The sequence below is a fragment of the Empidonax traillii genome, unplaced genomic scaffold (assembly GCF_003031625.1).
Source record: "Empidonax traillii isolate 1590-97213 ecotype Southwest subspecies unplaced genomic scaffold, ASM303162v1 scaffold27:size3997909, whole genome shotgun sequence".
NCBI lineage: Eukaryota > Metazoa > Chordata > Aves > Passeriformes > Tyrannidae > Empidonax > Empidonax traillii.
Window position 1 is genome coordinate 135,776 of NW_020955220.1, and position 13,140 is coordinate 148,915.

The 13,140-nt window shown below is 54.8% G+C and overlaps 2 protein-coding genes across 9 annotated transcripts in view; one reads left to right on the forward strand and one right to left on the reverse strand.

Moving 5' to 3' along the window:
* Positions 1-414: 414 nt before the first annotated feature.
* On the reverse strand, positions 415-7,324 carry SFXN2 (sideroflexin 2). Of its 8 annotated transcripts, XM_027907562.1 has the most exons (12): positions 7,076-7,208; positions 6,011-6,183; positions 5,534-5,704; positions 4,374-4,472; positions 4,141-4,216; positions 3,978-4,063; positions 3,209-3,269; positions 3,065-3,137; positions 2,463-2,512; positions 2,104-2,153; positions 1,819-1,866; positions 415-1,424 (listed from the first exon to the last, which is right to left on the reverse strand). In XM_027907562.1, exons 2-12 carry the CDS (start codon positions 6,169-6,171, stop codon positions 1,325-1,327), a joined length of 975 nt encoding a protein of 324 aa, XP_027763363.1. In that variant the 5' UTR covers positions 6,172-6,183; positions 7,076-7,208; the 3' UTR covers positions 415-1,324. The 8 variants fall into 8 exon arrangements, with proteins under 8 accessions (XP_027763363.1, XP_027763380.1, XP_027763344.1 ...); XM_027907579.1 differs by lacking the exon at positions 1,819-1,866 and having other exon boundaries at positions 3,071-3,137; XM_027907571.1 differs by lacking the exon at positions 7,076-7,208 and having other exon boundaries at positions 1,235-1,424; positions 3,071-3,137; positions 6,011-6,171.
* Positions 7,325-7,444: 120 nt separating this feature from the next.
* The window catches only part of ARL3 (ADP ribosylation factor like GTPase 3), a 30,405-nt gene continuing 24,709 nt past the window's right edge, over positions 7,445-13,140 (forward strand). Inside the window, exon 1 of the mRNA XM_027907588.1 lies at positions 7,445-7,551. Within this exon, the coding sequence (XP_027763389.1) occupies positions 7,549-7,551 (3 nt within the window). The 5' untranslated portion in view covers positions 7,445-7,548. The remainder of the gene's footprint in view (positions 7,552-13,140) is intronic.

The window sequence follows — 13,140 nt, forward strand, 5'->3', positions numbered from 1 at the left end:
ATCACTGTATTTATTTTTCGACCTTCCTCTGTTGTTTGCAGTGCTGGTATTCAGAGCCCAGGTGAATGCAGCTCTGTGACAAGAAAGACAAGTAGCTACTGGAGAGGGTCCAGCAGAGGCCATAGATATGATGAGGGGTCTGGGGCATCTCTCCTATGAGGAGAGACTGTGGGAGCTGGTCCTGTCTGGGGGAGAATGAGAGAGGATCTCATCTATGCATATAAATATTGCAAAGGCAGGTGCCAAGAGGATGGTGCCAGGCTGTTTTCAGTGGTGCCCAGTGACAGGACAAGGAGCAAGGGCCATGAACTAAACCACAAGAAGTTCCACTTCAACATGAGGAAGAACTTCTGTGCACTGAGGGTGGTAGAGCACTGGAATAGGCTGCCCAGGCAGGCTGTAGAGTGCCCCTCTCTGGAAATATTCAAAACCCACCTGGATGCCTTCCTGTGTCACCTGCTCTAGGTGAACCTGCCTTGGCATTAGATCATCTGCCTAGGCAGACTAGATGATCTCCAGAGGGTCCCTAACAATTCTGTGATTCTGTGACGTCTGTATCTTCTTCCCCCGTCCAAGGGGGCACAGAGACAACTGCCCTCCAAGGCTGCAGGTCCATGGTCCTACCATGGGGACAGTGAGATGCAGGACAAGGGTGACAGCTGGCTTTTGTGATCAGAGGAATGCAAAAATTAGAGCTTAAAAAACATTAGCTATTTCCTTCCTGGATTGTGGCAATAGCAAAGTGAATAAAACCTGAACCTGAGAGCAAGGAAGGCATAGTCCAAGCACTGACCTCTGGACTTTGGGGTACTCCCTGTGCAGAGGGGCCAGGTCCCTTCATGCCTGCCAAGGCATGATTCAGGTCTTGGTAAGAGGCTACTGTGGAGGTTTAAGGCACAAATGTGGTTTGGTTGCTGGTACAATGGCAGGACAACTGCTTTCAGAGGTAGAATTGTGCTCTGAGCTCCATGTGAGAGCCTGATGCCTTGTGGGGCCAAGTCCAGTGACCACAAAAGGCTCAGAAAGGCTGGGCAGATCCTCCAGCACTGGGCCAGTGGAGGAAGGCAGGCATTGCTCAGGGCAAGGGGAATGTGAGGAAGCAGGGACACGGCCAGCAGCAGATGAGGGAGGCTCAGGACAAGCCAAAGTGCTGCAAGCTGGGCACACAGAGCCAGATCCGGCTTCTCCAGTGGAAGGAGGCAGTAGAGAAGATGCTGGGCTGGGTAGCAGATCTGGCTGGACTGTGCTTCTGATCCCTGCTCAGGGGACGCGGGGCTGGTGGTAGTAGGGGGCTGGAGGGGTGCGATGGCTCCTGAGGTGATCTTCACAGTCCCTTGTTAAAATAGACGTATGGCACTTTGTCCCCGTGCTTGGCCACGATGCTGTCACGCAGCTCCTGCTCAAGGTCAGCCAGCGCAAGGGAGCTGTGGGGAGAGGGGGTAGACACTGAGACCTGTGATCCTCCTCCCCAGCCACCAGTCAAGCCACCCTCCCTCCCCATTGCCATTTGAGGCCCTCTGCATTCCCTGAGATCTTGCAGGCTAATGTCAAGATCCACTGCCCATCCCTGGCATCCACCACTCTGAGTGCTGGAGGGCAGAGAGCTGCCCTTGGAGCTGCGTGTCCCGTTGCTTCCAGCACAGAGCTCACAGAGGAGAGCAGGCACATGCTCTCCTGCTGCCCCAGGCACCAGCATGTACAGGAAAGTGATGCCTTGAGGTGTCCATCATGCTTCTCCTGGTATGGGCAGAGGAGACCTAGGGGAGGGGGAAGTCTCACGAAGTTTCATGCAGGAGGGGAAAGCAGTGGGACAGGTACCATCTCTGTGGGAAGAGGGCACAGGCTGCTGGCACCATGAACAGGAGGCTGTAGGACAGAAGAGCCAAGCATTAGTGTTGGGGATTGCAGCCCATTTGCCCCCCAGCCACAGAGATCTCAGCCCAAGAGGTGCTGCTTACACCTCTTGACACCCAAAAACTGGGGAAAGCCCAGGCTGAAAGGCAAGCCTTTGCATTCCCCTGCTGGAAAAGAGGTATTTTTTTCCAGCATCCCTTGGAGCCGTGCTCCAGGCACCCTCAGGTGTTTGAGCAGTGAGATACTTACAAGCCCCCGCAGAGCAGCACCTGCAGAGGCCCGTGGAGAACCCGGATTCGCTGCAAGGGAAGAGCTGGGATTGAGTCCCTGGTCCTCACCACAAGTCCTGCTCAAAGTGTGGGCAGACTTCTGCCCTCAAAGGTGCTGAAGGCCCAACACCTCCAGCGTGCCATCAAACACTGCCCCCCTTTCACAGCCTCTCCATGTCACTCGAGAGACCTTTGGTGTATCGGTGACTTGAGCAGGGGGCAAAGCAAGCCAGGCTCTGGAAACCCCCATTTCATCCTCTCCATCTTGCCAGCTGGGAAGCAGGGCTAGGGCACTGCAAAACCCACTGGAAAACTGTGGCAGGGGATATGTGAGCTCACCTGCATGAAGGTGAATTTCTCCAGCCGCTCCATGATGATGGGCAAAATAACTAGGAACAGAGAAAAAAGGTAAGGCTCCCCCTGCAAGCCAGCCTGCAGGGCTCTCCCAGCAGGACTGTCCACCTGGAGGCCATGGCAGCAGCTAGTTGTGCTGAGGGCCACTGGATGTTTGCTCACAGCAAGGACCTTAACCCACACACATCCATCACCCAGGCTGCATGGTCCATGCTCCTCATGCTCCCAGTCCCTCCTGCTAAGCTTGCAGCATGTCAAGGGTCTCATGAGGTGAGGGGATGCTGGGCTGCAGAACGAGGGACTAGGGCCAGAGAGCATGAGATGTGTCCTTGCAGGGCCAAACTGCCATGAGAGCACCCCATGTCCCCCACAGGCTATGGGTTGGGATGAGGAAGCCTGGGGGTTTGGGGGACTCTGACTGGAATGGCAGGATAAGGAGATCAGCTTCATTTGTGGGATGAGACCAAATGACACCTGGGATGCAGCGCCACCCTCCCTCTTCTTCATGAGGGAAACTGAAGCAGGGGAGGGAAAAGTAGTGGGCCCCAGGGAAGTCTGTAGTCCAGTCCCGCACCCTCCTGCTTTACACTCACTCATGCCTGGTGCTGCCATGGTGATCCTGGAGACCACAACCTGCGCGATGCCCTTCACTGCTGCCCTCTGCAAGCAAAAGCAGCAGGTGAGCCCCTGCAGTGCCATGCCCCAGCCCGGACCTCCCTCTCCAGACTCACCCTGGAGCGACCGAGCTCATTGTTGTCCCCATCTGTCACTGTAATCCCATTGATGATCTCCCTGAAGGGGACAGGCAGCCATGAGTGGAGGCCAGGACGGTCGGGAAAGCGTAAGAACACAGCAGTGGGGTGAGGGAGTGCCAAGGAGGTCCTCTGTGCTGTGCTGGCACAGCAGCACCGGCTGCCCCCGGGGCACGGGGCTCCATCACCCCGGGGTGCTGTGGTCCCAGCCCAGCCGATGCTGCCATCTTCAGGGCACAGCTGTGAGCAGGATCCAGCCGTGCCAGGGAGAGACACTGCCTGGGACTCACAGCCAAGCCACGGGACAGTTCCTCACACAGCCCCCCACCTCCCTTGCTGCAACTCGTGGGGGATGTTAAGCAGCAAACACAGGTCTCCACATGGGCCCCACCTGGAGTGTACCAGCACCAGGATATCATGGACTGGGGCTCTCCCTTCACCACTTGCAGGAGACCTTTGGGTCTGAGGGATCTTCTGGCCCAGATCCCAGAACAGCTATCCTCAGCCCAAAATCCCCCTCCTGCTCCAGGCAGAGGCTGAGCCATCCCACCTGGCACCCTCCACCAGAGACATAGCACTGCAAAAACACAGACTCCAGTTCACCTCCCTCCTATCCTCCCACCCTCTTCAACCCCTGGGGTGGGAATCTAAGGCAGAGTGACCAGGCAGCCCAGCAGCCCAGCTGGCACCAGGTTGCCTTGGGAAGGAGCTGGGTTTCTGGAGTGTCCCATCCACGCGTGACACTTACTGTTGCCGCATCATGGGGATATTGACACAGTTGGCAGCAGCCACAGCTGCGAAGGGCACCCAGCGGGCCAGCAAGGGGGGTGCTCGCTGTGGGAGACAGACTGGCATCAGTGCAGGAGGGCAGGATGTGCCCAGCTACCCCACCTGGCCCCAGCCTGGCATACCTTGGTGTAGAGGTTGAGTCCCACCGCAGTGGCCAGGGCTGCACCGGTGGCCATGACATATGCCACGCCGATTTGCCTGGACAGCGATTTCCAAAGAAAGGAGAGAATAGAAACACCAACTCTGACTCAACTCTGTTCCTTCAGTACCCAAGACAGAGCATAGGTGGTCTTTACAGGGTATCCAAGGGGGTGTCAACATAGAGGGTCCCCATCCTGTGTGTGGAATCACTCACCTCAGCGAGATGGGGGAGGCAGCGTTACGGTTGGTGTAGTTGACGAAGGCATTGAAGGACTGGTTCACCCACTGCCAAAAAACCACAGCAGGCACCGTCCTGCAGAGGGAAAGGACCAGGAGAGCACACAGAGGCTGTCATGGATGCCTGGCCTGTGCCTGTGGCCAGGCTTGGCAGTGAGCCAGCCAAGATGCCCTGAATATATTTGTCATGGTGTCTCCAAAGGGAAACTGAGGAACGCTGGCAAAACCACAAGCCAGTGGCAGATTTGGGAAATAACCCAGGAATCCTGGCTGCCCTAGGGCTTTGGGGATCACAGGAGGGGGTCCAACCCTGCAGGGCACTCAGGCAGGGGTGGGAGATGCAGCTCTTGGCAGGGCGGCAGCCATCCTGCTGGGCTGAGATAAGCATTTGTCAAAGGGAGCAGCAAGGAGGGAACACATGGGGACAGAAGTGGCCCTGGGAGACCAGAGTGCCTGGGCTTCTACTGGTGTCTCAGGAACATGGAAGTGGGGCAGAAAGGGACACAGGGAGACGTGGGTCTGAGCAGGCTTTGGGATGCAGGAAGGTGGAGATGGGCTGAGAAGAGGGTGACCCATTGCCACTGGGAGATCCCCCATCCCAACTGGACCTCATCAGCAACTGTCAAACCAGTCTAGCAAAGAGGGGTGGGATTGGATGGGGATCCAATAGGAAAGGAAGTGTATGATCCACATAGTCTGGAGACAGGATTGCTCACCACCCCCTAGCAGCCATTTCATCAGGTAAATGCAGGGAGCTGTCAGCAGGGGCTGAGGATGCTGAAGCAACCTGGCCTGGGGGCAGATTTGGTTCTCAGTTCTGAGGACTGCTATGGTCCACAGACAAAGCAAGAGCAGCAGCCAAGTAGGACTAGGTTGCATTAATCATTACAGGGGCTCTGGGAAGAGCTGAGCTGAACTGAGTGTTAAGTGAGACCATCCTCAGCAATGCCAGAGGCTGAGGGGATCTGTGATGCTTCCACCACAGGCTGGGTGCTGGGGACAGGGCACAGGGACACGCATGGGGCTTGGCCATGGGACACAGGCAAGCACAGCAGCCATGGGCATGCCTTGGGCAGTACCCAGCCCCAGAGTAGGCAGACTGGATGTGTCCCCAGCCTGGCAAACCCATGAGCTCACCGATAGAACTGAAGCATGCAGCCGGTGATGGCCATGCCCCCTGGCACCTGGAAGGACATCCTCCCGATGAGGTTCATCTTCTCACCGCTGTCAGGGTGGAAGGCTGAGTCGTACAGCTTCTTGGCATAGAGCAGCTGCTCCTGGCTGCTTCCTGGTGGCACCAGCCCGGCCCTGCAAGCCCAAAGCCTATCAGGGAAAGCTGCACAGACCTGCCAGCACCTGGCACTGCCGGAGCGCAGAGCCCCGGGCATCACACATGAAAGGCAGAGGAAACATCTCCCACGAGAGATACATGTTACAGCTTAAGGCTCCTGGGAAAAGCCTGGGAAACTCCCAAAACTGCCTCCAGGGGATGTTACCTCACAGGGTACCTGCTTGAAAATGACTGCCTCCATCCCCCTGCAACACTGCAGAGTGGTCAGGTATGGCCACGGGCACAGGGATGGCACCTGCCCTGGCTGTACCCCTGCCCCTCACCTGCAGCCTTCCACCAGGGCCTTGGCCTTGTCCAGCTCCTCCTCCGGCACCAGCACTGTCCGTGGGTCGGTGATGTTGAGGAAGTGCTTCAGGCGCCCGACAAAAGTGCTCTGGTCCCAGCGCGGGGCATCAATGTTGAAGCCAAGGGGAACAGTGGCCATTTTGCTGTGGGTCTGTGCAGGGGAAGAAGGTGGCTCAGTAGGATCCTGCCTCGCTTGCTCATTGAGTGCAGGCCTGCCACGGCCACAGGAGCGGTCAGCTGGGTGAGGGCCAGGGCAGGTTTATCTTTAACAGGGTAGCTGGACTTTCAGCAGCCCTGAGCCTGGGAGCCTCTTGCACCCCTGCTGCCAGCAGAACACTGCAGCGAGGCTGCTCCTCCACACACCGTCCTGCTTGCATGGGGTCCCCCCACCTGTGCTGCCCCTCAAAGCACCCAGAACCCTCTCCTTGGCGTGGGACATGCTGCACAGCACTGCAGGGCCCAGCTTGCCCCTCCCAGGGCTGCACAGCCCTGCCCTGTGAGCACTCTCACAGGGGAACTACACTGCAGCCCTGTCTGTGCACAGCACCACACCCCCACACCACACTATGTCCCCCCCAGCACCACCCTGCACATCCCTGTATTGCCCTTGAGTGCTCCCACAGGGACCTGCGCTGCATGCCCACCGTGGCACGGAATCAATTAGGCGGGAAAAGAGATCATCGAGTCCAACCTATGGCAGAGCACCACCCTGTCAACTAGACCACGGCACTAAGTGCCATGTGCAGTCTTTCCTTAAACACCTCCAGGGATGGTGACTCCACCACCTCCCTGGGTAGCCCATTTCAACATCTAACAACCCTTTCTGTGAAGAAATTTCTCCTAACCTCTAATCTAAACCTCCTCTGGCACAGCTTAAGGCTATCCTATCTCTAGTTGCCTGGGAGAAGAGGCCGACCGTCACCTGGCTACAACCTCCTTTCGGACAGTAGCTGAGAGCGATAAGGTGCCCCCTAAGCTCCTTTTCTCCAGACTAAACACCTCCAGCTCCCTCAGCCGCTCCTCATAAAACCTGAGCTCCAGACCCTTCACCAGCTTCGTTGCCTTTCTCTGGAAGGCACGGTCCGGCCCGGCACAGCACAGTACGGCTCAGCACACCCCCGACCCGCCACGGCCCGGTCCAGTTCGGTTCAGCTCATCTCTGCACGGCCTCGGATACCACACCCACCGCCCCGCCCAGCTCAGCCCAGCCCAGCCCCGCCCGTCCCGTCATGTCCCGTCCCGTGCCGTGCTGTCCCCACGTGTCCCACCTGCGCTTCCCGGGCCCCGCTCCTGCCCACGTGTCCCGCCCCCGCCCCCGCGCTCCGGCGCGTGGCCCCCCTCAGCCAATCACGGGACCCCGAGCGGCCGCGCCCACCTCCGCCCGGCGGGGCCGCCCTCGTGCGCATGCGCTCGTTGGAGGGCGGGGCCTGAGCGCTGCCCCGCCCCCCGTGGCGCGCACGCCGTGCGCGGGGCGGTGTGACGCAGTTGCCCATGGTAACCGCGGGCCGCGCCGAGCATGGTGAGCGGGGCGGGCCCGGCCGGGCCGGGGGCGCGGGGGGCGGGGGGCTGAGGGACCAGGGGCGCCGCCGCCGGGGACCGTGGGGTAATGAGGGCTGGAGGCACCACCTGGGGTCTGTCAGGCCCGGCCGGGGCCCGGGGCAGGCGCTGGCGGGCCTGGGGCCGCGCAGGGGTTTGCGGAGCCCAGGAGGATGGACCAGGCTCTGCTGGGTGATGCCGGGCAGTAGGGCACAGGGCAGCGGGCACGAGCAGATGCAGAGGAAGTTCCTCCATCTGAACTTCTTTACTGTGCGGGTGACCACGCACTGGAACAGATTGCCCAAAGAAGACGTGGAGTTTCCCTCCCTGGAGAAATTCCAGAACCGTCTGGATGCAATCGTGTGCCACGTGCTCTAGGATGTCCCTGCTTGATTAGGGAGGCCAGACCAGGTGACTCGCTGTGGTCCCTTCCAGCCTGTCCTGTTCTGTGATGCTGTGACACCCACCCAGCAGTCTGGCAGTCCTGGGATCTGAGTGCCCACCTGGGAGGGGGAACAAGGACCTGGTGGGGCAGGGGTGTCCAGTGGGGAGTGGGGGCCCTGGGCTGTGGAGGTTGGGGTCACCCAGGCAAAGGGACGGGAAGAGTGTAAATTTGTGGCCTCCAGCCATGGGAGACCCTGGGTGGGGCCCTGACAGGACACAGAGATTACAGGGGACGTGAAGAAGGGGGTTGAGTCCAGAGAAGGGCAACAAAGCTGGTGAAGGGTCTGAGCAGAAGTCCTATGAGGAGGAGCTGAGGTTTTTTATCATGGAGAAAAGGAGGCTTAGGAGGGACCTTGTCACTTTCTACAACTACCTAAAAGGGGGATGTAGCCAGATGGCAGTCATCCTCTTCTCCCAGACAACTGGTGATAGGATGAGAGGACATAGTCTTAAGTTGTGCCAGCAGAGGATTAGATTGGACATTAGGAGAAAGTTCTTCACAGAAGTGATTAGATGTTGGAATGGGCTGCCCAGGGAGGTAGTGGAGTCACCATCCCTGGCGGTGCTCAACAAAAGACTGTGCGTGGCATTTTGTCCCACGGTCTAGTTGATGTGGTGCTGTTGGGTCATAGGTTGGACTCAGTGATCTCAGAGGTGTTTTCCAGCTTAATTGATTCCATGAGGTGGATCTTGGCAGGGGCTGGGAGACCTGAGGGTGCTGTGGGGGATGGGATCAGCCTGCCTGTAGTTGATTCAGCCAAAGTCTGGAAGGCGTGTTAGAGGATTGGGTGCTTGGGAGGGCAGGGCAGCAGGATGGCAGGCTCTGGGCTGAGAAGGGAAGGAGCAATGGAAGAGCCTGGCAAGGATGGAGGGCAGTGTTCAGGGATTGATTATGAAGAATCTTGAACCAGCTGTGACTGTAAAGGGACACTGGACAGCCCAACCAAGGTGGGAGGAGGCCACCCTGTGACCTGAATCCTGGCTGTAGGAGTTGATTGAGGGAGCTACTGGAGAGCTTGGTGAGGTGTAAGGCCTGGTTGTTGGTAAACAACCTTAAAAGGGGAGTTCAGTCATGGCAGAGAGGCCTGGATGAAGGGGTTGCGTGTTCAGGGGTGGGCAGGACTGAAACAAATTGCTCAGAGGCTGAAAGAAAACTGCCAGTTGGGTGGGATGGATAGTCTGGTGAGTCACTGGGAAAACCCAGTCAGTGTTGGCTGGCTAGGATATTTTGCTGGGATCTTTTGTGCTCTGGGGTTTTCTGCCAAGAGCTGGGGAGATGAGAGGCAATCTGGGTTGAAAAGAAAAAATAGGAATATACTGGGGGGAGGGATGGAAATGGAGTTTTGGTGCTGATGGGGAGAAAGAGAGATCCCAGGGAGAAAAGAAGTGTTGGAGGAGAGAAATTAATTGTTTGAGAGGTAGCAGTGTGGACTGAAGGAAGAAATGAGGGTCTTGGGTGGAGAGCGATGCTGGGAGACAAGTAAGGTGGTGAGGGCACAGTTGAGGTTGTGGGAAGGTTGGATGATGGACCAGGGTGTTGGAAACATGTTGGGTTTAGATGCCAGAGTAGTCAGGGTGGGACAAGTGGGATGCTGGCAAAGGCTAGTGAGAACTGGAAGGAAGGGTTGAGTCTGTGAATGAGGGTGGTGAGAGAGAGGTGATGTGGGTGGGGAGCAGCTGCTGAAGATGCAGCATGAGCAGAGAGCACAGGCAGAAGGAAATAGCAATGAGGAAGGAGCTTCCCCAAAGGCACAGCTTAATTTTGTCCTGGTGCCCTCTGGACACAAGCTGGACTCATGCAAGTGGACAGCATGGGAGGAGGTATAAGCAAGAGCAGCAAAGGCAGCTTCTCATCTTCACTGGGTTAATTCTGGCTGCATCCCCACCTGCTGGGCTACAGAGGGGGAGATTGAGATGAGGCCTGTGGGATCTGCTCTATTTCAGATGAGTTGGTGATAGAGCATGTCACACCAGACACTGAAGCCATCACAGGGTGGACATCTGCTGTAAAGATGAGGGCAGCTGCTTCCAGCAGTGCAGTGCTTTGTAGGACACATTTGGCCTGCAGCTGTCAAATCTGCTCTTCTGCCTTATGATGTCCCGATAAGCTGGTGTAGTCTGAGATCTGGCTGCTCTTATCCAGGCGCTTCGTGTGTGAAGAGGGTGGACTGGGTGTTCTCCAGTGCTCGTGTTATTTGATACAACATTTTACTGCCTCTTTGTCTGGTTTACACTTCTGGGAGTTGTTTTTTAAACTGTAGCCTCTCGGGCAGGGTGGGTGGCACTTTGGGGTGCGTGGTGGACTGGCTGGAGTGGCAGGACACTGCACTGTCTCTCTAGATTCCCAACTTCCGCTAAAACAGAGTTATCCTTCGTGGTAGAAATTCTGAAACAGCAACAAATGTATCCAAAGCAGCTGTGGCAGCCCCCGGGGTGTGGGTCAGCAGTCAGAAATGATCCAGACAGCTTGATGTAACAATTTACTGCTTGTCATCTGAGCTGTGGTAGCTGCCCGTGAGCGTGTTCTGCCATGTCGTGATCGCATTGGGAGGCACTTAAACCCCCTTCAACAACTGCTGGCTCCAGTAATGAGAGGGTTAATGCCGAGGCTTAAATTATTTCAGTGTTCATCCAAGTGAGTAGGTACAGAGGGGAAGTGTCTCCTTCTGCAGAGCATACCAGCATTTCTCACAGCTGTGGGGCAGGGGTGGTGGAAGGTCGTAGGTAGAGCATGGAGGGAAGGATGAGCATAAAACTGCATAGCATGAGAGACATGTAGCGCTGTAGTCCTTGGCACAGTTAAGCAGCATCTGTGGTGGGCACACAGCAAGGGCAAAGGGAGGCTGCTGCATGAAAGGTTATGCTGCTTTCCAAAGTTTAGGAAATGCTGTGTGAAGCAGAGCTTGCGGCCTCCTCATTACTGTAATAACAGTCTTTACCGAGAGAGATGGTACGTTATTGATAGATACTGGGGCCAGAGGATGGACGGTGTTCTTCTAAAACCATTGATTGAGGATGACATCATTATGTCAAAACCAGAATTGTCAAAGTGTGGCCCCATTTTACAGTTGAGGAAACTGAGTGATGGAGTGTCTAGCTGATGCTAGGCAGATCTGGTGGAGAGGATGAAATACCAGCACAGCTAAATGTGTAGTCAGGCATTTTTCTCCTGGTCTTGAGCTTGTGTTTCTAGGAAAACCAGCATTTATCTCTTGCCTGCTGTAGGTGTGCCTCGTACCCAGAAATTCTTTCTATTGTCCCTTGTTCTTTGGCAGTAAGGCTCTATTTAAAAAGGCCCCATTAGAAAAAACATGCTTGCAAGGGTTTTAATAGTGCCTCGCCACTTTAGTTTCCCAGTACAGTTCCATGTCATGTTTTTTGGTTTATTTTACTGATTGCTGAGAGGTTGATAGGAGAAACCACCTGCAGATAGGAGAGTATATCAGCCACTGACCAAGACTTTGAAGTTCTGAAAGCAGACAAAGACTGCTGACATTGTCCAGTGCTGGGCATTGGCTCTCCTCTGTGCAGGGCAAAATGCTTCCCTCAAACTTGCTAAAACCACAGGAGTTTGATTTTAATTATGAAAAGAGGACTCATGCTGGTATTGGTTAATGTATCAAACTGGAAAGTGCTGTGTGACCTCTTTGACAGAAAACTCTGTTAGTAGGTTTGAGCTGAAAAAACTCTGTAGGTGACTCGACTCCATTAAATTTTGGATTTCAATTCAGGAAAGAAAGTCTGCATTGAATGACACCATATGGCGGAGACATGCAGCAAGCAAATGATTTTTTGGGAGTTTTGCCAGAGTAAGAAGTATTGAATAAACTGTGCTCAATAGATTAATTTACTTCGGTTGTATTTTGAAAAAGACTGGGTGATTTTATGACCATTAGTGACATTTGCAGTTCTGCAGCCGAAGATAAAGGTAATCAGACGTCATTCTTCAGGGCACCAGCTAATCAGTGCAGTTGTCAGGAAGGACTCCCCTCCTCCAGCTCTGTGTGTGCAGGATTGCACCCTGGATGACAAATGTAGCCTCAAATATCCACTGCGGAAGGCAGAATATTTGGCTCAACTAAGCCCCTCGTCCTTCCCCATGTCAGCTTCTCCTGTGTGACTTTCTGAAACCATCACGTGCGCCCTCCGTCTTTAACTTACTCTTTAAAAATGGTGAACTGCTACCATATTGTTTAATTAAAAATAAATTGGGGTCCAGAGCTGTGCCAGGTACTGTGCAGGCAGAACATGGAGTTGTTCCCCGTGCCATGGAAATACGGTCTATCTGAGGTGAGAGATAACCAAGTGATATGGGTGAGGAGAGTCCAAGACAGGTTCAGACTTGACATGTTGGCTGTCTAAACCTCATCAAGGATTGTAGGTGTGGCAGAGAAGGAATTAGCAGAAGAATCATGGGGTGGTTTTATGGATATTTTGCGAAGTTTCTCTCATGGTGGTAGGAAAGGCACAAAGGTTTAAGAATACAGCTCAGCAGTGCTGGGGGGCAGCTGTGGGAGACAGGAGCCACTATGGCAAATGTACTTGGCTGGGAAGAGCCTTGAGGATGAGGACAAGTGACTTGTGGTTGAAGCAGTGAGGAAGAGGGTGTCTGTGCAGGGGTGTAGGGATGGGGGAGATGTGGTCACAGTGGCAAGCTGAGCTGCTGAGCTTTATGGCTGTATTGCATCTTGGTGAATTGATTTGATTCTACCTAAATATCCACATCTAGTAGATAAGCAATTGCTGGTGACTAAGGGTGGTTTTATTTTAAATTCATTATCTGTGCTTTGTGGCTAATAAAGTTAAGCAGAATACATTTACGTCTCTTTCCTAATAGGAATCAACTGTGCTCTACAGCAGCTTGTGGGCCATGCTTTTTTATCCATGCTCCATGTATCCAGTCCTCAGTACAAGGGGAAATTGTTCTTTCCATTATGGCTTTATATTGCCAAGCTGATACAATATTTAAACAGATTATCTCAATGCTCTGTTTTCCCAAACCAATTTTTGCTTTGGCCTATAAAGTGAATCTTCCTTTCAGCGGCTTCTGTGGTACAGGATGTAGTTACATGCATCAACTAGTTCAAAAGACCCATATACAGCCTGGATTTAAAGCTGAATAAACCCA